At 41.3% G+C, this 24,133-nt stretch overlaps 3 protein-coding genes across 5 annotated transcripts; 1 reads left to right on the top strand and 2 right to left on the bottom strand.

Moving 5' to 3' along the window:
- Positions 1-6: 6 nt before the first annotated feature.
- On the bottom strand, positions 7-12,364 carry LOC107316254 (disintegrin and metalloproteinase domain-containing protein 9-like). Of its 3 annotated transcripts, none has more exons than XM_032445617.1 (22): positions 12,064-12,364; positions 9,747-9,844; positions 8,599-8,675; positions 7,876-7,954; positions 7,008-7,084; positions 6,048-6,270; positions 5,482-5,547; positions 5,329-5,400; positions 4,636-4,808; positions 4,151-4,235; positions 3,783-3,904; positions 3,290-3,461; positions 3,079-3,168; positions 2,352-2,547; positions 2,121-2,226; positions 1,731-1,905; positions 1,292-1,372; positions 999-1,104; positions 784-916; positions 544-607; positions 397-449; positions 7-311 (listed from the first exon to the last, which is right to left on the bottom strand). In XM_032445617.1, the coding sequence occupies exons 1-22, from the start codon at positions 12,275-12,277 to the stop codon at positions 26-28; spliced, it is 2,748 nt and encodes a 915-aa protein (XP_032301508.1). In that variant the 5' UTR covers positions 12,278-12,364; the 3' UTR covers positions 7-25. The 3 variants fall into 3 exon arrangements, with proteins under 3 accessions (XP_032301508.1, XP_015723015.1, XP_032301509.1); XM_015867529.2 differs by having other exon boundaries at positions 125-315; positions 12,064-12,362; XM_032445618.1 differs by having other exon boundaries at positions 131-449.
- A 906-nt stretch (positions 12,365-13,270) lies between these two features.
- C6H10orf88 (chromosome 6 C10orf88 homolog) lies at positions 13,271-17,117 on the top strand. Its single transcript, XM_015867530.2, has 6 exons — positions 13,271-13,407; positions 13,522-13,722; positions 13,934-14,006; positions 14,722-14,928; positions 15,528-15,991; positions 16,572-17,117. The coding sequence occupies exons 1-6, from the start codon at positions 13,271-13,273 to the stop codon at positions 16,798-16,800; spliced, it is 1,311 nt and encodes a 436-aa protein (XP_015723016.1). The 3' UTR covers positions 16,801-17,117.
- An 853-nt stretch (positions 17,118-17,970) lies between these two features.
- LOC107316282 (CUB and zona pellucida-like domain-containing protein 1) lies at positions 17,971-23,774 on the bottom strand. Its single transcript, XM_015867572.2, has 9 exons — positions 23,564-23,774; positions 22,753-22,888; positions 22,303-22,517; positions 21,438-21,588; positions 20,749-20,969; positions 19,735-19,907; positions 19,064-19,449; positions 18,499-18,767; positions 17,971-18,364 (listed from the first exon to the last, which is right to left on the bottom strand). The coding sequence occupies exons 1-9, from the start codon at positions 23,643-23,645 to the stop codon at positions 18,189-18,191; spliced, it is 1,809 nt and encodes a 602-aa protein (XP_015723058.1). The 5' UTR covers positions 23,646-23,774; the 3' UTR covers positions 17,971-18,188.
- Between the last annotated feature and the right edge of the window lie 359 nt (positions 23,775-24,133).

Raw genomic sequence — 24,133 nt, 5'->3', positions numbered from 1 at the left:
CCACGGCTGGACTTGATGCTTGCCGTTAAAGAAATAAAAACGAAGAGGTGAGGTAGAAGAGGCACAAACGCAGCCGGCAGCTCTTAGCAAAATCACGGCATGATACAAAGGCTGCGTTGTTCGGGGTCTCTGGGCAGCGAGTCTTTCCCCTTTGTAAGGAGCTCTGGATGCACACAAGGCAGGGCTGTCCATTGTGGGTTCCCTTATCAGTTCCCGGCTGCGGCTCGAGCTGCTCCTCACACGGCGGCTCTGGGTGGGACGGTGGGTCGGGGAGGTCTGGAAGGTACCGCAGGAAACTGCGTCTGTCCCGCCTGCCTGCAGGGGGAAACAGCTTTGTGAGGTGCTTTAAGGCAGGACGGGCAGCACAGCGGGTGCTCCGGTTTAAGTCCTACAAACCTCGGAGCGGGGAAATGCGGGACGGTAAAAACATCAGAGCTCGCTGCGGCAGCCTGCGAGAGACGGCACAGATAGTCGGGTTAGTGGAGAGCACGGTTCAGGTCGTAGCTCATTATTCCCTACTGCCAGACACTTTATCTGTCTTACCTGATCATTTCTTGGAGCATGGGTTGGGCTGTTGCTTTGCTTCGGTTGCTGGGCATTGTTATCCCTGAAAGGAAAAGACCATCAGCAGGAAAATCCCCATCTGATATGACAACAGAGCAGGGCAGTCTTTCTTTAGGGAGCTACATCATGTTTTGTACATTAAGCATCCAACTCGATTGCTAAATGAATTCAGAGCACCCTCCCAAGCATTGAAATGCACATTTGCAATAGGAGTAATACCTGTGTTGTCTTCTACTTTTCCTGCAAAACTTCCTCTTGATTGCATCGCGCTTAATTACCGCTATTACACTCACAATCAATATTGGCAGCACAAGGAAGAAAAAAACCAGCAGGCCGTCCCGCAATGATGTATCTGGAGGAAAACAGTTGTGATCATGTAAGCCAGCCATTGCGTGGACACCAGAGGCACTAAGGAAGCAGTGTCAGTATCATACCCATGTGAGCTGGACCGCTGTCAATGCTGCCACCATAGCCCGACTGGTTACAGAACGGAGGCGCCCATCCAGAATTGCAGTGGCAGTTCCCATTGTTGTTACACACCTACAGCCCATGCAAGAGGGATTAGTGAAATAAAGGCTTTTTGGAAGCAGCCACTTTCAACCTCTGATGTATATCTGAAGTTACACATTAAGAGCTGCATGTGGGAGCAAGGCTATTGCTTTTACAGAGGAGTTTTGCAGCTATCTTTATCTTCAAGATATAGAGCATGAAAACACCAGCTACTCACCCCGTTGTCATTGCACTTCTGCTTTACGTCGCAGCTGTAGCCCAGATGACTTGCATCAACACACTCAAAAGCTACACAGGCCTGGGGAAGCATTCAATGTCTTTTAAATACAACATTCCTCAAAAATTCTATCCATTTTATATGTATGCTATATAGTAGCTTACGAGTCTACAGCTTTTGCTTATCACCCCTTGGCCTTGGCATATAGAACACTGAGTATTAAACAATTGCTTGATGGAAATAATCTGAGACACTGCTAAGATTGCTTGTTGACTTGTAGCATCACAGTTGGTTTTAAGAGCCAATTAATTGTGTGTATCTGACAAAGCAGATGTTTTAATGACGTTACTGTAGACAAATAACAATCGAATGCTTTTGAAAGTTAAGGGCTTTCCAGTTGGTGAAATACATTAGGTATATCTGCTGCCATTTGTCTTACCTTCTTTTCTCCACACGCTGTTCCATCATGAACTTGAGCAGGATCGGGGATATCTGATCCTAAGTCAAAATCAGACGACCAGCACAAGACCCCAGATGCGTTATTGACAACACTCCAAGCAGGAAGATTTTGAAGGCTAACAGAAGTGCACTGGAGTTTGCCACACAGACTGTGCCTGTAGTGAACAAATGGCACTCAGAAATGAGATGAACAGCAAAAAACCACATAAAAGAACCCAGTATAAATGCAAACGCACCATCCAGTCAAACATAGGTTGCATTTTAAACAAATATATTCTGGTTTTAAATCTCATGCTCTACAAGTTCATAACAGGGTGTATATTTTACACCGGAGAACTTAGGGGTGGGGTTTTGTTTAGTACTGACTTACTCAAGAGGGCACTTCTTGTACACTCCACCTCTCATTCCACAGTTTCCAAACCTGTCTCCTTTAATATTGGCTGTTTTAAAGCACAGATCAGGTGCTTTTCGAGCCCCTGCATAAAAAGTAGTGAATTCCAGTAAGCCATCACACTGTGTTCACAACATGAGAAAGAAAAAGCAAGTTATGAAATGTCTTGTAGAAGACTACAAGTCTTTTTACATTAAATGATAAATGTACCTTTTCCATATATAGCTTCACACTGTGAATCAAAGCTCTGACATACTCCATAGTAGCAATATGCTTTCATGTTGTTGCATGGGTAACCGTTCATGATATAAACGTCATCTGGACAGTAGGCGTAGCTTCCATTGCAGTATTCAGGGAGATCACAGAAATCCATTTTTGATCTACATTCTGTTCCTGCAGCTTTAAACTAGAACAGGAGAAGAGTGCTGCCTCACTTTATTTGGTAACAGCACAACTTCAAACATGAAACAATGACAGCTGAGAATCCCCTATTTTAGAGACAAAATAGCTTTTTTGGGGGGTCAGTATCTAATGAAAGTCCAAAACTTCCCTCAGTTTCACAGGGTGTAGCTACAAAGTTTCTGAGCTCGCTTTGCAGAGTAGCAGGGTAGGTCAGACAGATGCACACACAAGCACAAATTAGAAAGCAACCAACAATTAGAGACCGTGTAGATGCTTGGGGTTGCATAATGGAGATAACTATTGCTGAGTTCTCTGATTGCTTCTTCCTCCTGTGAGTGATGACCCAGAGATGACATTCCATTCCTGAGCTACAGAACATATTAGAGACATATTCTCTACTTCCATACTCTCTGCTGGTGAAGGTAGTTTTGATGTGGAACTATGCCATGAGATTCTATAGGATTCTTTTCCAGCACCTCCTAAAAAAGCCAGCCTAGTAATGAATATTGATTCAGCTTAATAAAATAAAGCCTACCTTGCAGTTTTTGCAGCACAATCCTTGTGCACATTGTGATCCAGATGTAAGTTTGCAGGTGGCAGCATCACAGCAAGGGTTGGTGCATTCCTAAGAGCAGCCATGAAGAAGGGAACACCATAATTTTACCTTATGCAGCTAGGAACGTAGCTGGTCAATGATATGTATGATATATGATATAACACACAAGTACCCAGCTGCGTATCATTACCTGTGGCTTTCCACAGTCACATTCTTCATCGTTATCAATCACATTGTTCCCACAGACAGGCTCTTTGTAAACATTACTTGTTTTGGGTGGATTTCTGAGGCAGATTCCTCCTCCATTTAGAACGAGGTTCTCAAAATCATCAGCACTGCAGGAACTGAAATTCCTGGATCCCCTGGAAACCACAATATTTTCATTAGGCTTTGCTTACAAAAAGACAATTCAATAAAATATTGTCAAATTTTCAAGTGTTGGGAGATCCTGAAGTATTTTCTTTTTACTTTACTTTGCATTTCAGTACTTTCAGAATTAAAAAAAGATTTTTCTTCTTTTTCAGAAGCAAAAAAGACCAGATTATCCATTCTGATACACTGTACAAAATAGGCTTTCAAAATCCCTTATCCAAAAGTCCTTTGGTGTTCATGTAATGTTCTCAGTTTATAAGACATAGGCAGTGCAGGTCAATAACAATTATACAGTTAAATGGAAATCTTACTTATCTGTGCTGTACATAATGTAGGATGCAGGACACCTTTTATCATCATGTTTCATTCCAAGGTTATGTCCCAGTTCATGTGCAACTACTGTAGCATGACGTAACACATGGTCATGATTCAACTAATAAAGAGAATCAGTATTACAAGTTATGAAAGTACCATGTTCTTCCCTACACACTTATTTAAGCCACGGGTTTCTTAGAGGCTATGAATACAATACAAAATCGTATTACGAAGCAAAAAGAGCAAGAAATGGCAGTTTGCCACTGTTTATTTTCAGGTAGGGCCAAATCCTGTTGCTCTTCCTATTCCTTCCAACAGGGTCATACCCTGATAGCAACACAGTCCGTCATGAGAATGTACTTACAGTGCTGATTGACCCTCCCTGCACCTGTGAGCAGACGGTACCCACAAAAGCCATTCCAATGGATCCACTGTACGAGCCTCTCCCTCTGTGACAAAAGCAATTTGAAAGTGGTGTTGAAAGAGGAGCTGAACATTTAAGGTTTCTTCTAAAAGACACTGATGAAACAAATACTGCAAAGCATAATTCGGTCTTCTTGAAGTCAAGAAGAAAGTTGTCACAATATTATGGTTTCACTGTAACTAATAATATTGGAATAACACAGATCGATCAGTCACCCAAGTCTGCTGTATCAGTGCTTTTGAATTGCTCAAACTGTACAGAATTCGTTATGTTTTCTTGATATCTTCTTTTTTTCCCCAGGTTAAAGCAGCCTGGGAGCTGAGGGAACTTTATTCCAGTTATATTTTACTCATACATGAAACAAAACCCACAGACATTAGCAACTCTGGCAGCAAGGCTAGATCCGCTACCAAATGAAAACTTACATTATGAGATGGCTAACATCATTTCTGGATCGCTTAAGAAGATTCTTCTGTCTCCAAGAAACGAATCTACTCAAGACATCTCCAGCTGAACCTTCCATTACAGAAATTTGGTTTTTATCTGTCCAAATCTCTAATCCAACCAAAACAATCTGGATATTTAATGCACTATACATCTGGAAAAGGGGGGAAAAAAGGCGATTACCATCCATCAGTCTGGTTCAAGTGAGTTATGAAAGATATTTTCATTACTACTGCATTAGTATGAAGCCAAACAGTGCTTGAGACCTAAGTTTAGTTTCTTGGAATAATTACTATCTAGTTTAATATTAAGAAATATATGACTGAAGACAATCTGCTTCGTGAAGATGCTTAAGCAGATCTTTCAGGTGAAGTTGGAAAAATGATATTTATTCATTTTCTTAGCTAAATGTCCTGAGAAGAAACTGTGAATGTATCACTGTCATTATTTGAAACTCCTGGAAACACAAAAAGTACTGGAGACCTCAGGTTTCTGGTCTGCACCTCTGCAAGTTCTGTGCACAGATATGTAGCATGCCTTAAATACCACGAACTGCCACATAACTTCCAAATACAGATTCAGGACATAGTTGTGCAGATTTACTGAATTATTCTTTCATTTGAAAACTAAGACAGTGTAAAAACTACTGAATAGAAGTGACTGAACTGACTTACCCCATCAACATAATTAATCAGCTCGACGATTTCCTTTTGCACTGCAGCAGGATCAGAGTTCTTCTGCAAAAACTGTAAGATGCCATATGCAAACGTCAGAGAAAACTGTTAGTATTCTAACACAATGTATGTAGCATCCTACAGAGTCATTACCCTGTGATTATCCACAACCACAAATAATTCCACGTAGCTCTTCTGTGGCAGGACAGCTCGTTTCTTCTGCAAATGAGAAAGCACAGGAAGTTAACAATGCCTTGTGGATTCAAGGTTTTTAACTTATCCTTCTCATCCTTTTCATTTAATGTATTTATAAAGAAATTTGCATTTTTAAAGTGGCCTCAAATGTAAATTGGCTTTAGATTTCCACACCAGTATCAGTATGTTAGTAATTTTGGTCAGACCCTGAGATGCATGAGCTGAATGGCAGCTTCATGCCTTTCACACACCCATGATGGTCTTGGGCTGAGCTGTGCTCTTCTGCTAAAGGGCTGCTTCAAGTTAAGTTTAATTCCCATTGTGCTATTCTCCTCTTTCAGCATTTACCAGGACTCCCAGCAGTTTGGGGTCCATGAAAGCGTGAGCAACAAGGAGGTGCTCAGCCAAATCCACCTGCAATGATACCATGCCAAAGCAAGGCTCTACAGACCATTGGCTACTGGGACTGACTGAGGAAATAGTTTGGACTGTAGCCCTCAGGAGAGAAATGGGAATGTATTTACCCTCAAAAGCTTTTCCCTATTAGAGGTACTGTTTGATGAAAATGCATATTCCACAGACTGCTTCACAAACATCTGCATCTCATGATGGAGGCTGTCATTCAGCACGCCACAGTGAAAAGGAACATGCTGCAGATCTTCTAACTGGTAAAACCTGTGTTCAAATGTTCTGGATGTGTTGAGTGGCTCCATTCCATACCATGTGCCAGCAATGTAGACAATTCCTCTAATGAGCATAAAAGAAAGAAGAATTATTTATCTCTTATGGTTATGACTACATGAGCGAACAGTAGAGGAACACTTTAAAGTGCAGTTCTTCATACTGCTGTGTTAACATAAATTATTATCGTAAATCATCTCAGTGTAGGAGGTGAAATCTAATGCCCAACAGGATCTCAAAAGACAAAACAATACTCAATTAAGATATTGATTTTATGCAAATATATGCTCTTTGAATCATTTAGTGGGAAAACCTAACTGTTGCTGGACAGTCAAGCACCGGAGCAGGCTTCATTGGGAAGATGTAATGGCACCAAATACATCAGTATTCTGAAGCATTTGAGCAACACTCTTAAATGTGTAGTTTAGTCCTTAGACTGCACTACAGGGAACCAGGAGTTGGACTCAGTGATCCCTGTGGGTCCCTTCCAACTCAAGATATTCTATGCACTTGTATCAAGTATTACAGCCTTTCTTCATGCCCATGTTCTGCCTGTATTTAGATTATGATCTCTCTTGTGTTGTTTTTCTCTCCAGAGGAACTTTAAGTAAGTGATAAATAGCAGTAGAGACAAAGAATAAAACCTGTATAGAGTTTCAGCTTCATCAAGATGTGAAATGTAAAAAATATTTGCAAGACAGGATGATGCTTCTTTCCATGAGTAAAATTAATATTAAGGCTTTTGTTTCGTTTTGTGGTATTGTACAATTAATTATCTTGAAGCAAAAAGCAAGAGGTAATACCTCAGGCCGTCACACGTGCTAAGAGCAAGGACTGAGTCAGCCATTCCTTCAACAGCGCCATGGTAATAACAGTGCGTCTGAAATGCAACAAAACCACATCATTAATGATAAAATAAAGTTGCTGTGTTCAAATTCAAATGTGTTTAGTAACCAGCCTTATTATTTGCAGGATGTTATAGCTGGCTTTTGCAAATTTAAAGTGTTCCATATTCTAAAATAATCCCAAATTTCTCGGGAGTAAAATATTACTTGATGTGATTAACTATTATAGCATCTGGTCCCCTGGTTCTAGAAAACAAAGCTTTTATATTACACCTATCACCACCTTTTAACAAGATCTTTGTATCCCTATAATGTATATACATACCTTTAACAGTATACCATGCAAAGGTGACCTATCTGGGTTGCTCAAATTCAGCCTTGGCATAATTTCCTGCGTCTCCTTTCTCACCTTACAACATAATGATGCTGTATCATCAGAAATCATATGAGGACACAACTGCTCCCTCATAAAACATGAAACCTTATGTTTTGTATCACATAAACATTAATGCTATAAACATAAAACCTTGATAAAATTTCTCTCCCAGCATATATATATATTTTTTCTTATAGGTGCCCTTCCTTGGCATCACCTGCACTTCCCTTTCCACTGCCAACATTCTCAGTATTCTACACAGACACAAAGACACTCAGAATGAATGGTCACACACATTCACTTTTGCTTTTGAAATACATATAGATGCATCTACACCCTTGCTGCAACCCCCAGTTCACCCAAATTGTTAATAAGACCTTAAGTTCAGAAAGCTTGGACTTTCTGCTTTGAAGCTCTTTTACAACAGGGGAAATTTAAGATGTACAATACCTTGTTTTTTGATTGTGTTGCCTCCAGTTTCCCATTTTTCCCATACGTATATAGCATAAAGTCTTTGCTAACAAGGTCTCTGGAAACAAAAACAAACTACTGCTCTTTTAAGAGTCTATAAAGCAAGAAATACATCAAGAATCCTAGTCAGCACTGTATTGTTAGCAGCATTCTCCTCTTATATCATTACTAAAATGCATAGACATGAAAGAAGTACCTTAAAAATCAGCTGTGCTATGTGGAAAATGTGTTACTTCGAAATAGTTTAACTAAAATATCCATAGAGTAGGACCTGAGCAGACTATGTTATATCAGGGCCTGGACTGTTACTGACTCAACAACGAGGAAGAACAACACTCAAAACTTCTCTAAGTACACCATTACTAACAACCCTCCCTGCCAAAAATGAGCTGAATTCTACTTTGCCAGTAATTTCTGAGATCTGCTGCTTTGTGGTACTAATAAACAACTAATTGAAATAAATTTATGCACAGAAAAATACTTCCCTGTGCTTCTGAGGCAGCACCATAACAGAGACACTATGTAACAGATATTTTGTACTTAGTGCAATCTGCCCTTAAAATGATTTCTTCTGAGTCAGTATAACAGTGTGTCATGGTTTTGTAATGTTGCTATCAATATTCCACATCATAACACAGTGCTTGGCTGTACTGCAACCACGTTCAGATATGGAATGATAACCTAGAACACTCTGTAACATACTTATTTTTCTTCAGCATTAGGAGGTATGTTCCATTTCTGGTCTTAATGGAGTAAGAAAGATTGTCATCTGAATGCTCCTGAAGAAGAGAACAGAAATATAATTACATGAATTTCTACCTGGGTGTGCCATTTCAATGCTTTCTTTGATAACAGAGCTCCAACTACTACATATGTTTTATGTATCCACTTGATTCACAAAACACACATTTACTACGCTTCCTGTATTTAAAAGATTCAGCACCATGCTCTACATTCTTTCCTATGGAAGTTTAAGTTCTGTTAGGCTATAAATAATCATAGAGAAGACATAATGAATAAAAACACAAATTACACAAAAGATTAAGTACGTCGGCCACTAGAGATCTGGAGAAGGAATGAAGATATGCTGCCTATAAAAAGGGCAATAAATACCATTTTTGGTGCTAATAACAAAAAAGGAAGCGTTAAATAAGCTCAACATAGGTGTCCATTGCATGGCTGTATGGTCTTAGGAACAGATGCTCCTGTAGAGCTCCAGTGGAGAGGAAGTAGGCACCAACCAGATGAAGTGGCCAGAGGTAGTTTCCCAAGGAAGGCACAGCCCATGTATGCACTCAGCTGAACTATCACATAAAGTTGTGTGACACTCCTTATGTAAACCACCATCAGCCAGCTGAACAACATGCAAATGCTTCCTTAGGTAATCAGTTTGCACAAAGATGACTAACCATTTCATTATCAGTTATTTCAATAATTGAACTCAGTATCTGGCGTAAAGGTAAATGACTTCAGAGAGATAGAATTAAGGTTCAAATCTTTCTCTCTTAACTCGTTCATTTACCTGTAGGACTGTATGGGACCACTCGTACTAAGGGAGCATCTGCCCTTCAGGTGCTATGTGGTTGAAATCTTAGGTAGACTGTGTACAAAGTACAACAGAATATACACAGAATGGACATTAGCTCAAGTTCATGTACCTTCCTGCTTCTGTCTTACATGGCTGTTAACAGGACTAGTGCAGTTGTAGACCTCTGTGGTAACAAACTCACTCACAACTACGCAAGGAAATAATCGAATCTGTATAAGCATAGACAGTATTTGTGTGTGTCTGTGATATAGGACAATATTGTGAAAAAACAGCAACACTAGAAATAAAAGCAACAACAAACCTCATGAAAAAATGGCCGCTGACTCTCTCTGCCTGTCAGCCTTTGAGGGATAATGATTTCGAATGTAGAAAGTCTGGATGCTTCTTCAGAACATACACCTAAAACCAAAATCCCTAAGGTATTAGAAAGGGTAAGTGATGCCTTGTGTTGGTATCAAGACAGATGACTGCTGAAAAGTAATTCTGGTTAGGCAATAAATACAGAAACAAGAATTTCAACAGCATAGGGACCCAACTGCCCACACTCATTTTGGTTTGTTTCATCTCTGTCTGAGTTCTGGGATTATTAGAAAACAAGATGAAAACTCAAGTTCTGGTCATTCTTTCATACAGACATTATGAAAACAAATGATTGTATGAAAAAACCCAAATCCTTCAACCTACACATCTGTAACACTATGCAAAATCCAGAGTTAAAGAGAATCTAAAACTCTAAGCAAAACAAAAAGCTTCTAGATTCAGAGCATACCTCAATTAAATAGCTCAGGAATGGTCAGACCGATGCAAAAGGAAGTAAATTCTGCTTTCAGCTGAGGTCTTCCATAGGACATAAAGAAAAGCTATCAAATTAGCTTAATCTCTCATATTCTAACCTGGACTACTAACTCTGTCTGTCATTTTTGAAACACTTTTTATTCCCCCCTCATGACTGATGCTTTCAACCTGATGTACTGCAGAAAAAGCCAGTAGCTGTTTGCTTTGTCCTTCCATCTGCCCTCAACTAGGAAGTTCTGAGGTAGCTGGCCAGTTAAAATTAACAGTGTGTGAGATTTTGACATCTCAAACACCATTAAGTCCATTCAGGCTTTGTGAAATCACCTTGCTGGTGTCAGGAGCAACGTGCTGATGTGTCTGTTGGTAGCAGGGCTCTCTAGGAGTGGCTGGTGGATGCTCGTTCAGCAGCAGTCATGTTTCCCTTGTATTTATTGTGGATGGTTTGTGTGCTTTTATGCTCTGTTACCTTCAGAACACCATCCTGACCCAGGAAGCTAAAGGTGAGATGTCTGTTGAGCATCCAGTTTCAGGTAAGCAGTTTTAGAAGCAAAAACCACCTCCAGTGACCTTGAAAATTCAAAGAACCTCTCCTCCTCTTTTTCCTGCCTGTTCATGAGAGTGGTTTTAGTGTTTCCCTTGGTCAACAGGGACACAACCGTTGCTTTTGAACAGGTTACAGAGTCAATGATAATGTGGGGTTTAACAAGCTACTTCTTAAAATGTTCCTCTATAAGGAAACAAAGAGGTTTCTTCTCATTTGTAGCAGGACAAAGTTAACCTCAGCTTCCCATGTTCCTGTGAAAGGAAACTGTAACTGCAAAGAAGCCACAGAGCAACCATGAATCACCAATTCAAAGTAAGGAGGAGGAGGACTCAGTGTAATGATGATCCCGACCTATTAGATAACATCAGGATTTTTGAAAGCTAAGCGCAGGCAGACTGTCATTAACATTAAATACTGCCATTACAATCAAAATGTGGAAGCTGCTATTAGCAAAGAGGCTCATAAATAATATCAACGCTCCTTGTTTACTTTTGTCTTTTTATCTGAAATAACTTCAACTACATCATAAAATCTCTTCTGTTTTGTAAGTGCATGTAGAGCTAATGGCAGAAGTATGGGTCTAACAATTCAAATGCTGGTACCTGAAAGGAAGAAGTGTTTTTACAGTGATGGTGGCAAGGCACCAGCAGAGGTTACAAAGAGAGGTGGTGGAGATCCATCCCCACAGACCCCAAGGTCAGGCTGGATGGGACTCTGAGCATCCAATGGAGCTGTGGGTGTCCCCACTCATTGCAGGGATGTGGGGCCAGATGATCCTAGTGTCACCAAAGGGTCCCTTACAACTCAATTCTATAATGATTCTATAAGAAAAGTGAGAAAGCACCTGTAACATTGGCCATAAACGTATCACTTTCTAAGAAATAGTTCATCTACATCTAAAATCTGAACCCTAATTGTCAATGTAAAGAAGTGGACGTAAAACATTACTGGAAATTCAAATCATTTTCTCCACTCTTCACTGTCCATCAGTGACAGTAGCTGCAGTTGTCACAACCAGCGTAGGGAAGGGGATGTTTTTATACACCTACTATGTCATAGGAGAAAAAAAAAAACCAATCACAAAGAGCTATAGGCTATCAGAAGCTTCAAACTGCAGGGTTTTCCCTAAGCCAGAGCTTCTTGGATATATCTGCTAACAGCCTAATGCCTAAGGAGAGCTGTGCCTTGGTTTGAAAGGTCTGCGTGTTGCTGGTACTTGGAGAGTACAAGAATTCCTGGATAAACTTGCTGAATACGTAACAGAAACAAAAAATCTTACCTTTCATCCAATGAGAGTTTCCAGTTAAATATAGTCCCAAAGCAAAGAAAAGCAGGCCGTGCTTTAGCATGACTAGATTCCCTGCAGACACCTGGCTCTCAGCTGCTCCACACGGAACTAGAAGAATGAGGAACAGTCTGCTCTGAAGGTAAACAACAGAAAAGGCTCTCGGATACTTCATCTCTGCTAAGGAAACCGGGAAGTAAAAGTTCATCCATTAGGCTTGCAAGAAAACTGGTTAAGCAGCTTAAGGCAAACAAAAAGCAGCGCTCTGAAATGCTGATTGGAGGCAGACAGCCACATCATGCCAGAACCGAGCTGGTTCCTTCTGAAGGACTTTGACTGTAACCACATAACAGAGGTTATGTGAGACTCAAAGTGTCAGGTCTTGCTAGCTGTGATATTTGAGACATTTATGTGCTCTCTGGAATTCCAGCTACTTGTTTTCTATTAGTTTATCTTAGAAATACTTAAATTGCAGTGCGTACCAACACAGCTACATCTAACACAGGGATTTCAGCCACACCCCCCCTGCATTAAGGATAATTCTCCTCACCAAAAGCCTGTGATTTTGAAGGCTTCATCGCTCTTCCAGGATCAGAATAACCTTCCAAAGCACCAAGCAACAACATCAGCATCAAGATTAGGAAGGAAATGAATGCTCCTAAAGCTGAGTGAACACACAACGCATTTCAGAAGCACTGAGCAGCCTTAGAAACCCAAACAGGAGACCCAGGCAACACAGCATTCACACTTAAGACATTTACATGAAGTAATTAATTTTAATGAATTGTAAATTAAAGCAGAGCGAAGCCGTTTCTCCTAGTGCTGGTCAGTAGCATGAAATAACGGCTCAAGTGCAAAAATAAAACAAAAGTCAGAGATATTAGCAGTCGTGTTGTACTGAATAAGGACAATGCAAATCCATCTTCCTATTCCACAGCCCTAATTCACCTCCCTCAGCCCACAAGAACTCGATATCCGAGCTCCCTAGACTCGTATCCACACCAAAACGTAAAGAGACTCCATAAGCCTGGATCCTACTGCAAATTAAACGAGCTCAATCTTTAATTCATGCTCTGCTCTCTACGTGTCACACTATTAACATGCCATAAGCACAACAAGGCGATACAAAACTCCATCAACTCCTGAAGCACTGAGGAGAGCTCAAGCCCGCCCCGCGCATGCGCATTGCCCCGGCCTGGTGATGGCGAGCGGCGGCGCTCTGGGCCTTGCGCCTGCCCTGCATGGCGTGACCGTGGGCTGCTCGTGGCCCTGCGAGCCGCCCGACGGCCTGACCCGGGCTCTATGTGTGCGGAGCGGGGCGGGCTGCGATGAAACGAGGTGAGGGAGGACGAGGAGGAGGTAGCAGAAGCCCTGCGGCCGAGGGGCGGCGGAGGGCCGGGGTGGGGAGGCGGCCTGGAGAGGCAACGCGGCTCTCCCCGCTTCCCTCCTCAGCTGTGAGGCCGTGGTGGTGGTGGAGCGGCGGGATGGCGGCGGGGGTACGCCGTGTGTGCTGCAGCTGGAGTGCCGGAACGGAGCACAGCGGGTGGAGAAGGTCGGTGTGGTGAGCGAGGCCCGGCACATGGAGGTGTACGTGGGAGAGGAGTACTGCGGGACCGGCCGTGGGATGAGCGCTGGAGGCATGCAGCCCCCGGGGTGAGTGAGGAAACACAGCTGGGAGCTGATGGATTTTATTTGTTTTTAATTGGTTGTGAGGCACGTCTGCTTAATGAGTTAAATGAAAACTGTCATTTGCAGCTGTGCTGACCCGTGCTGTGCACACACACAAGGAATCACAACATTAAAACTGCCGCACTGCCCTAAGAAATACGTGTGGTGTCACAGATTGCTCCTTTTGTTTTTGCAGTGAAACTGAAAGTGTGAGTTTATACGAAAAGTATCTGAAATTGGAATGCCCGGCGACCTCTTGTAGGATTAAGGTAGGGAGTTTGGTGGAAATCTATCACTTCTCGTTGTCTTTTCCCGTCCTTGGAGGTGTTCAAGACCAGGTTGGATGGGGCCCTGGGCAACCTGATCTATGGGGTCTCTATGGGGATCTATGGGGTCTCCTGGGCAACCTGATGTAGTAAAGGTGTATGTTCGGTGGCCCTGCCAGGCAGGGGGGTTGGAACTACATGATCCTTGAGGTCCCTTCCAACCCAGGTCATTCTGTGTGATATTCAATCATTTGATTGGCTAAATTGCATTACCCTTCCCCCAATTACTGTTATTTCTATACCATAATCACATTACCACTTAAGACTGTTGTATGGCCTTTATAGCTCTCTTAATTTTCTATCTATGAAGTCACATATGAGAAAGTTGTTACCTCATACAGAAATGCCTTCATAAACCAAATACATTATAGGCAATCTGCAGTTGTAATATAATCAGAACTACTAACTACACTGTGAATGTGTACACTGGTAATGGGAACCCCGTGATGCAGATAAATAAGCTTAGGAAAACCTATACAGCTATTGCTGTATTTAAGTACTAATTGATGCTTTGATCATGCAAGTAACTTCTGTTGAGTCAGAATTCTGACCAAGAGAAAGAAATCAACTTGAATTCCTAACGTATTCATGCAAAGAAACCATTGAATTGTGTTTTTTTCCTTCCTAACCAAGATACCTTTTTTCCTTCTTGCAATAGCTGCTCTCCATTGGTGAGAAACAAAGGGTACTCATCAGTAAGATAATTGTACAAGTGAATACAGTTTCAGCAAAACTAGCAACTGATTTTCCTTCACTAGGATCAAGCATAGATCTAGACAGAGTGCAAACTATAATGGACTCTATGGGATCCAAGTTGTCTCCAGGTGCTCAGCAACTCATGGACATGGTTCGATATCAGCAGAAAGTAAGTTACTGTGCTGCTCCATAGACATCAATAGCGCTGTTCTGTGACTTTGCCTCCTGTGACAGTTAAGCACCTTCTAAGCTGATTCAGTGGAAAAAGTTCTGGTTGTTTTTGGCTTTCCTGTTGCTGCTCTTAAATGCTGCAGTGAATTAAGAACTCAAGGAGTCACATAAAGATCAGAGTTAAGAGCGTTGCATCATTGTCATCATTTTCATCTCCACTGTCGCCCTGTTGTCCGCTTGTCCATTTCACTTGTCACTTCTTGTGATTTCTTCATTGGTGGACATGTTTCTTGTTGCGCTTGGGGTGTAAGTAGATGGATGAGTTTGACTTTGTTGTTATTAAATGCATGACATGAAGTAAGTGAAGTTGTTTTGTTACTCAGAGCAACAAGGTAACAAGCACAGCACATGCAAGGAAAGTTTTTCTATGCTTTGCCCTATGAATATAATTCACAGCTACTTTTTAAGTCATTATATCATGCTAGTAGAATGCTCTAATCACTTGGAGTTAAACTTGTAGCCTGGGTGCTGTTACAGCACAACCTTCAGTATATTTTAGCACTTAATGTTTAAATGTACCTTTCTTCTTCCCATCAGAACAGTTTACCTCTTGGAGACAAACTTAGTTGGATGTTTGGGAAGAACTCAGACTTTGGAAACAAGCATCCGGTAGATGGATTACATGGTGCAGCCATTCAGACATCACTACATCAATCAGTCACTGAATCTTCATCAGTCAGAAGTCCTTTAACAAGTGAAACAGGATGTGAAAACTTAAATCTTGATCTGAAAGCACAGGTTCCTGAAGGAGAGGATGTTTCTAACTCTAAAGAACTTAATACACAGCAGAATACAGCTGACCTCAGAAATTATTTCAAAGCTATGGGGTCTTTGCTTATGCAGGAGCAAACAGATGGAATGCGGAACGTAGCTGCCCCACAGATGCTCCTTCCTTTTCTTCAGAACTTATGCAGTCAAGTTAATCATCTTCGGCTAAAAGACAGTGAAAGGCATCTCGATAAAAGCGTGGTGACTAAAGAAGAGGGCATTCAAACTGTTGGGTAAGTTAACTTAACTAGCAGCTTGTGCGTATTAGCAAGTCTAAATGAGTACACAAGCATTTTATTCTCACTGTTTGTACCAACAGTGCAGCTAGTTTGATAAATACCCAAAGAACAACAGGAGAAACTGAGCTGCAGGAGTGTTACCTAGGAAGCAAAGTTATAATAACGCCTGGATATCTCCAGGTCCTGGACAGTGCTGTATTTTTAAAGAATACAATGTAAAAATGAAGCATTGTGTAGTGTGTGTATAACCCTGGAAATGCTTTACTAGGAGAGAATAAAGCCTGTCACGCAGGCATTACTTAAAGCTCAGCAGTATACAAAAGAGTTCATGTATTTCCTTAGTTATAACTATGCCTTTAATGCATAATTGAATCTTTAATATAAAGAAGGTGAATTTATGTCCTTTATTAAAAAATGTGCATTTATATAATGTGACAGACAGACAAGGTTTTTTTGCTTATTTTTCTAATGCCATCAGAACCTCATTGTCTTAAGAAATGACACTTTACACTCAAGCATCCATACCACCATTAAGAAGCAGGTTATATTGACTGTTCATTTGCTCTTTCCACAGGGTAGAACAACAGCCTATTTGCTCCTATCTGGAAAAGATCATCTCTAAGAATATGGATCTGATGGAGAAAAAACTGACGGACTACATTGATCGCCAAATCCAGGCTCTGCAGGCACACATAGATGATAAAATGCTTCTATTGGTGGACTTGGTTCAGAACTCAAAGCAAAACAAAATTTCACAAGCGCACTATGATTCTAATGAGGGATTCTCTAATGGAGAGAGATAAAGATATGTAGATATGGAACTCCAGGGCAAGTGTTTTTTAAGGGCAGTCACGCTTTACAAAGCTTCATATTTATGGAGTTATAACCACAAAGAACCTCAGTGATGATGACTTGCATTTTGTTACTGTAATCCTCCACTATTGTAAACAGTTGTTAGTTTTATGAGAGACCGTAAGAACGCGTGGTTTTCCTCAATAAGAGTTTTGTATGCCTTTTGTGGCTTATTTATTTAGGGAGCTTTGCTAAAAGCCATGTGAAACATGGCTTCCCAGTTTCTGTTTGAAAAGACGAAGTACACTAAATAAACTGATCCAGCATATCTCTTGGCGTATGTGTGTAATCAGTTCCCTTGTCTTCTATCTTGCTTTATGATACCTGGTACGTTACCACTAGAATGGAACATTGTTTCATTGTGGTTTTGGTTTATTTCAATGGGACTCCTGATGAAGCTGTTTATTTCTCTGTCTGTAAGACGAGTGGTAGTACTTGCACTACTTAATTTAAGCTGTGTAAGAATCAGGCATAGAGAGGGAAGAGTTGCACCCTGTGAGACCTTTGAAAGCCTTCCTGGCTCTACAGGCACCCAAATTAGGAATATAGAATCTGTAAATGATCCCCATAACATGATTGCTATGCTCTTTCCTTCCTAAATTAATTGATCCCTGCAGGAACAATCCATACAGGTCCTTCCCAAGGGGATCTCCTTGACAGGTAGGACACGCTGGCGTAGGAGCTGCTGTATTTTAGCACTTGAGGTCAAAGAAGTAGCATAATGCTCTAATAAGGTGATAATAGAAGGGTGGCAAAGTATTTAGCTACAAAGAGAATGAACCCAAATGTAGCAGCTGTGGATGCAGAAACAAAAGAGAAAAAAAAGCTGCTTACCATTGGAAGGTCTCAGGTAGGCAGGGATCTCTAAGAGGAGAGGCCCTCACCTCCACTGCCAGCCCTTAAATGAGGGCTGGGAAGGGGTGGATCCTGGCTCCAGCCCTTCCAATCACTCAGATACATTGCATGCACCTGAGCTCCCCTGGGTTGGCCCTGCCTTCCCACCAGGTGTTCCATCACTGCTTCAGGCTGTGACTTAGCATTTCCCCTACAAATAGCCTTATTGCTTTATGTGTACTGTAACTTGTTGGGATCTGATCTGCTGATGTTCAAAGAGGTAGAAGTGTCACAAAGTGTGTCTTTATTGAAAGGCCAATCTTGTTACTTCATGCTGCTTATTGCTCTTCAGAATTAGGGGTGCACCATTTAACTCTGACTGTCTAAGGACTCCTAACTTGGGTAGATAGATATTGGTTATGTTTGTTAGTTTACTTTTCCCATTCTCTCCTCTTGAAGTGATAAATCTGAACAGTCATCACAAATTCACAATATTATAGGGTAGTTAATATGAACTTGGGATTTTTTGGTAGCCAGGCCCTGACAGGCATTTGATGTGATATTTTAGTACCACGGCTGCCACAATGATAACGTTTGAAATCAAAACCACAAGTGAAAGAGTGTAGAAGCTGTATCGCTGTGGGGTGGGGGTTTCTTCAGCATCTGTCCTAGCGAGGGATTCTGTACAGAGAGAAAAGAAAGTGGAGTGTTGAAAAATCTGAACTACTGTAACTCACTTCCTTAGTGGAAGGAAGGTGATGGAATTACATAAAGGAAGGGCTTAACCTGGTTCTTAATTCACGTATCCTTCTTACCTAGATGAGCGGCATTCCTGCGGTCTCGTTTCAGGCGGATAGGACCTACGACAGCCTTGGTTTTCCAAGTGTATGAAGAAATATCTCTCTTCTGCCTGGAGACGCAGCCTTTGGTACAGCGAGAGTTCGTGTCTTCGCTGTCACATATTAAGATATCACACTGGAGATAAACTGATGGAGCTCTCCTCAGGAACCTGAAGGCATTAAATCTGAATCTTCCATAGTGCTCCAGGGGTGGGTATGTTACCACAGTGTCATCTTTGTTACAGCTGCAACAGAATTTAGAGAGCTGTTGAAGTGGTCCACATCCAATAGCCATTCTTGCTAAATACTATTAGCTCTACCCCAGAGCATTTGTGCTTTCCCTCCCCCGCCCCTGCCCAGAGCACAGGCACATTTTTCCTGGTTCCATTTATGCTATGCCTTTAAATTTCTATCAAATTTAGCTTCCAACCACAGCCTGCTATAGAGCTGGAGAAGAGACAAAGGTAAAAGGGCTGCAGCTGACATACAGGTTGTATTTCCTCATGTACTAGGAGACAATCAAAGTAATTTAGGGTCTTACCCACTTCTGATCAAGTCATATGTTACCGATCCAAAATCAGACTGTGGAGATGCTGTGCAGGTATCAATGAACACCAGAAGGTTTGGGTCGGAGGATTGAAGACTGACTTGAGCAAAAAGAGTTTGGTTCAAGTCTACGTAATAAGGGGACTCAAGTACAGGGCTGGAGAATGAACCAGAATCGTAGAATGACATGCTAACATCGTATCTTCCCACAGAGGTTGTGTTCTGGATTACATTGTTTTCTGTTACGTAAATGACCTCAAGGGTTGAATTCTTTTCCATTATGCATTTTGTGATGATTTGCACGATCCTTTTGCGGGTGACGATGTTGCCACTTTCAGAGATGGTTACGACGTTGGTGTAAGTGATGCTCTCATCTTCATCCTGTAAACGAGATTGTGTGAAACGCTCAGTTTTGATGACAGGAGAAGTACAAATGTGTTCAAGTTACGAAGTTGTCCAGCCACATTTATCAGAGGCTCAAGATGCCTGTGTAATATGAAGTATCTTACAGCCGGAAAAAGCATAATCTGCCTTCTCACTCCTCTTTGTGCCAAGCACTGAACCAAACCACGCAGGAATGTTGTGTGGGTTGAGAAAACAAAGCTACAGTTCAGTCACCCTTGTCTAAACAATGCTGTTAACAAGCTCTTAGGAGTCTTGCTTTACCTTCTTAGTTGTTCCACAGCTGTTTAATGGAAAGGAAAAAATCACTTGGTCTGTTGTAACTGGCCTGCAGGATGGGTCATTGAGCTGTAGGTGAGTTTCATTATAGCCAAGGGAGTTCAGGTAAGCCTTGCTCAGAGCAATCGTCATTCTGTCTGAAGAGCATGTAAGGGACGCTGCCATTGAAAGAGAAATTAAAAGTTGTCACTAAGTGTGCTGTGGTTATTACTCACATAGTCCAGCTCAAGGCCCATCCTTGAATCCATTGCATGGTTCTTAATTTGTCAGAACCTGAGCCTAAAAAGGCTTCTGCCCATCTGAGGTCACTTTGAATTTCATGCTCAGCTCCCGGTATTTGCTAAGTAAGAAAAACCATGTAAAACTCAAGCTGAAAATTTAATTTTAAGTGAAGTAATGTAATGAATTACAGCCTTTATAAAAGGAAAAGGGAATCAAGTTGCTAGTGGAGAATGGGGGAGAGAGGAATTAGATTTCTGGTAGACACTGAAGTTTTACAGGCTGCCCTTTCTGCCTTGGTCAGGGAGAAGATGGGCCTGCAAACATACAGAACCAACAGGGAAAACTGTCCAGCTCGGGGTAAAGGAAATGGCAACACTCAACCCTCATTTTACCAACTGATGTGGACCATTTTCCTGAATATCTTGGAAAACAAAAACATATAATGAGTCAAAAAAGCTTATCTGGAGATCTCTGAAAGGGTAATACTTCCTACTGCGTCCCAAAGAAGTTAAAAATCATGTTTTCTGTGGAGCTGGTCAGAAGAAGGACCAACAAGACTGAAAAACTCGCTTTGTTTTGCAGATAGATGAGGGAATAGCTTCCAATAGGGTTCCAATCTAATGTGGCTTTTCTGTACTTGAAGAGAGTTAATGATTACCACGATAAAGGCTGAAATTCTCAGTATCAACTCTCAGATCTTTTCTACATTTACTGTTGAGCTGAAGATTCATATGTGAGAATGAGAAGCAAATTCCTGCTCATAGCAAATACACTTACTGTCAGGCTGTGGGGGAGGAGGCAGAATGCTGGTATACCGAGCAGAAAACCCTCTGTAGGAGTTGGCATAGTCTGTAGAGAGCACGACGGTCATGGCATTTGAAGAAGACTCAAACGTGGGTCGAGAAACACCACATGCTTTTCCAATTAGGCCATTGTTAGTGCTGAGGCCATCGTAGACTGCCAGAAAATCAAATTGGCATTTCTGATCTAGTTCCAGGCTACAGAGAGAAAAACGTAATTATTATTATCCTGGGAAGTCTGAGAATTCCCCCAGTCTTGAGGCTTTTCTCCATGCACAACACCAATTGATGCTGCCGCCCCACTAACAACAGGGGATCAACCTTGATAAAAAGCAATAAATTGATAATGACCCATAAGTGACACCTTAAAACATGAACTTTATGTAGCAAAAGACTTAAACTGTTGGATTTGAATTCAGATCAACCACAGTAGCTTATGGCGAGTCAACTGAAATCCATCTTGCTGTCTGTCTCTGCAATAGCTATGGGGTAGCACATTGGCATTTGGAACAGGTTGTGATTACTTGATCATAAAAGTCAGCAAATCACATTTGTTTTCAAGGTGTATAGATATTCTACAAGCATGCTGTATTTGAAATAATGCTTCAAAACACAATGAAAGAAGAGTAATTATGTGTAGTAAACATGTGGTAAATATCTACTCACAAAAGGTCCTGGAACTCTAAGCTTATCTTCGAGTCTTTTGTAGTCTGTATGTGCCAGACACAATATGTGAATTCAGGGTAGGCTGCAGGGTAGTTGGGGCTGGTAAATGTCCCATTGGGACCAGTTAAGCTTCCCCCACAATTTTTAATCACTGAAAAGAAGAGCAGACATATCAGTACTGTGGTGTACGTATAATGAGCCATAAACAATAAACTCAAAAGCTAGAGCAGGGTTGCTTCTCTAGGTTGCTTTCCTCTAGAAATGAATAAAGGTACTAAAGATAACATTTCTATGAATTTCGGGGAATTTCAGGTCAGGTGGCAACTCATAATTCATTATAAAACGGAGCCTGTTAGCACATGTACGCCTGCAAGGCACAGTGTAAAGGCATTTGACATGGCTATGGATGAGTTAACTTTGGCACCATGAACAACTGAATTGTATTTAATTTTAGGGTAAATTAGTGCTTTGGAAAATGAATCTCTAGAAGGCTGTACCAACCAAAAGAAACCCTGAATGAGTTTGTTAGAGAAATCTTGGTTGCTGTCTGCATGGAAGTGCAAAGTCTGCGTGTTTGATCGATAGACAAAGGCAAAATAAAATCAGGAATGTGGAAAACTCAAAAAGAAAACACGAGCTAAACACAGGGTGTGTTATTTCAGTAGCAGAGTTAATTCAACACTGGAGCAGTGTAAGCAATAATGAGATAAGTTCTCTCTCCTGTTCAAGTTTTCAAGTGTTGAATACTACATTCAGATCAACAGGAGCAAATGATCTGAGAACTTAATGAAACTTTGCCTTATGAGCTCTCCTTTAGCGGTACAGCTTAACTGGTGCTTAATGACAGCACTGAGTTCCAACTTACTTGTTTCTGGTGATAAGAAGTAATAGAAGACAAAGAAGTTCCGTGCGAAAGCCACAGAGTTTGTTGTAACGAGGAAAGTCAGACTGTTTGAAGATGATTGGAACACTGGGACGGCATTGGTGTTGTTGCACACTTGTCCAAGAAGGGATGAATTAGATGAGGGACCATCATAGACTTTAATACTTTCTGTTTCACAGCTTGAAGAAGGATTAAATCTATTTAAAAAAACAAACACAAAGAGAACAGATAAATATCCAGGTTCCTTGGAGTCCACAGCACAAACTCGGTAAGCGTTTTACTCAAGCAAACACAGATAAATATTTGGAGACTATAATGTCTTGAGATGAAATTAAAGTATCCAGCCTGGCCATAGTGATATATTTCAATATTTTTCTGTTCTCTGTTTTGATGGAATGAAATTCTACCAGAACAGCTGGTGGAGATACTTACTTAAAATATGAGAAGATGAGCCTAATTGTTTGATTTTCACTCCTCTGAATGTGCCAGACGCAGTTTGCGTTTGAGTTGAGGTCAATCTTAAATGCTTTGTTGGGTTCTGTGAACGAAGCACCGCATCGAGGTACACCTGTTGGGGAACAGCAGGACAGCAACCAGCTCAGCCTTGCAATAAGGTCTGATCCTGCGCTGTGCAGACTCTGGGACAGCCCAATGCAGAGCAGGCAAGCAAAGCATTGTACCATTCTGATTTTTCATTTCTACTGTAGTAGCTAATGAAACATGAAGAATCAAATAGGAAAAGAGGTGAAGCCAAAGGCAAAACTGGAAATTCCAGATAACACAGAACACCATGGCAGCTCTCATTGGTATGGTTGGCATTTACAACAAGCCCTGCCTTCCCCCTGTGCTCTTTTCCCAAAGATCTTTGGATCTAGTTCTGGGTTTCAGCCCTTTACATGAAAGCAACTGAGAACCTATGCTCAGTAATCAAAAGAGCTCTTTAGATTCAAGATTCTGACGGACCCTGTGTGCACTTGGTGCTGCTCAAGTTCTGGTCCTCTGGTCTGGATAAAGAGGGAAAGCTTCAAAAAGCAGCAGCAAAGGTGAGCTTAAAGAAACTTCTGGACAGGAAATAAATAGCTTAAAGTAACATAGGACAGAAAAGAGGTGCCAGAGGTCTGTATTCACAATGAGGTGTTTTCTTCCCCCAAACATTTGACATATTTCCCTTCAGTTGCCTAATAAATAGTGCAAAAAGCTAATTAAATTCCACAAAAAAATAAAGGAATGTTACGTTCCATACCCATTAATTCTATTGAGTTGTCTTCAGCAAAAGCCAGAGCAGCTAAGAGAGGCAGCAGGAGGAGCTGTCTGAGCACCTTCATTTTGATGGCAGCTGGGGTTAACAGCTGAGGGTTTTCTGCCTTTTATACCTCCTGCTATTCCCTAATCATCTCGTACTGCGTGGTATTGCAGAGGGAAGTCATAATCTCTCTGTTGCTTTTTCCTTTTAACTGATATAAATGAGAAAGTCAACAGATGTGCCTTTTTTTTTTTTCCTTCACATGTGCTGCATGGAAGAAGTTTAACTACGCTTTCATCAGCTCCGAGTATTGTGGTTTCAAAGCAGGTTTTTCTGTTGGTTCATTGAGTTCAGGTGTGCTGACATTAGTCTGACATGAGCACAAAGGTGCTGGGTGGGACAAACAGCCACATCAAGTGTGTTGGTTAGAGATCTCCATTGTTCTCACCTTCCTTTTGGCACATATCCCTTTAGGCTGCACTGGGCAAATCAGTGTGTCCTTGTTGGAGATTCCTCAGGTTGTAAAGTATCATAACAGAGCTGTCCTGAGTAGTAATTTCCTGTTGCTGA

The sequence above is a fragment of the Coturnix japonica genome, chromosome 6 (assembly GCF_001577835.2).
Source record: "Coturnix japonica isolate 7356 chromosome 6, Coturnix japonica 2.1, whole genome shotgun sequence".
In the NCBI taxonomy this organism is placed as follows: Eukaryota; Metazoa; Chordata; class Aves; order Galliformes; family Phasianidae; genus Coturnix; species Coturnix japonica.
Note: the sequence above shows the minus strand (reverse complement) of the source record. Positions and strands in the feature narration are given on the sequence as shown.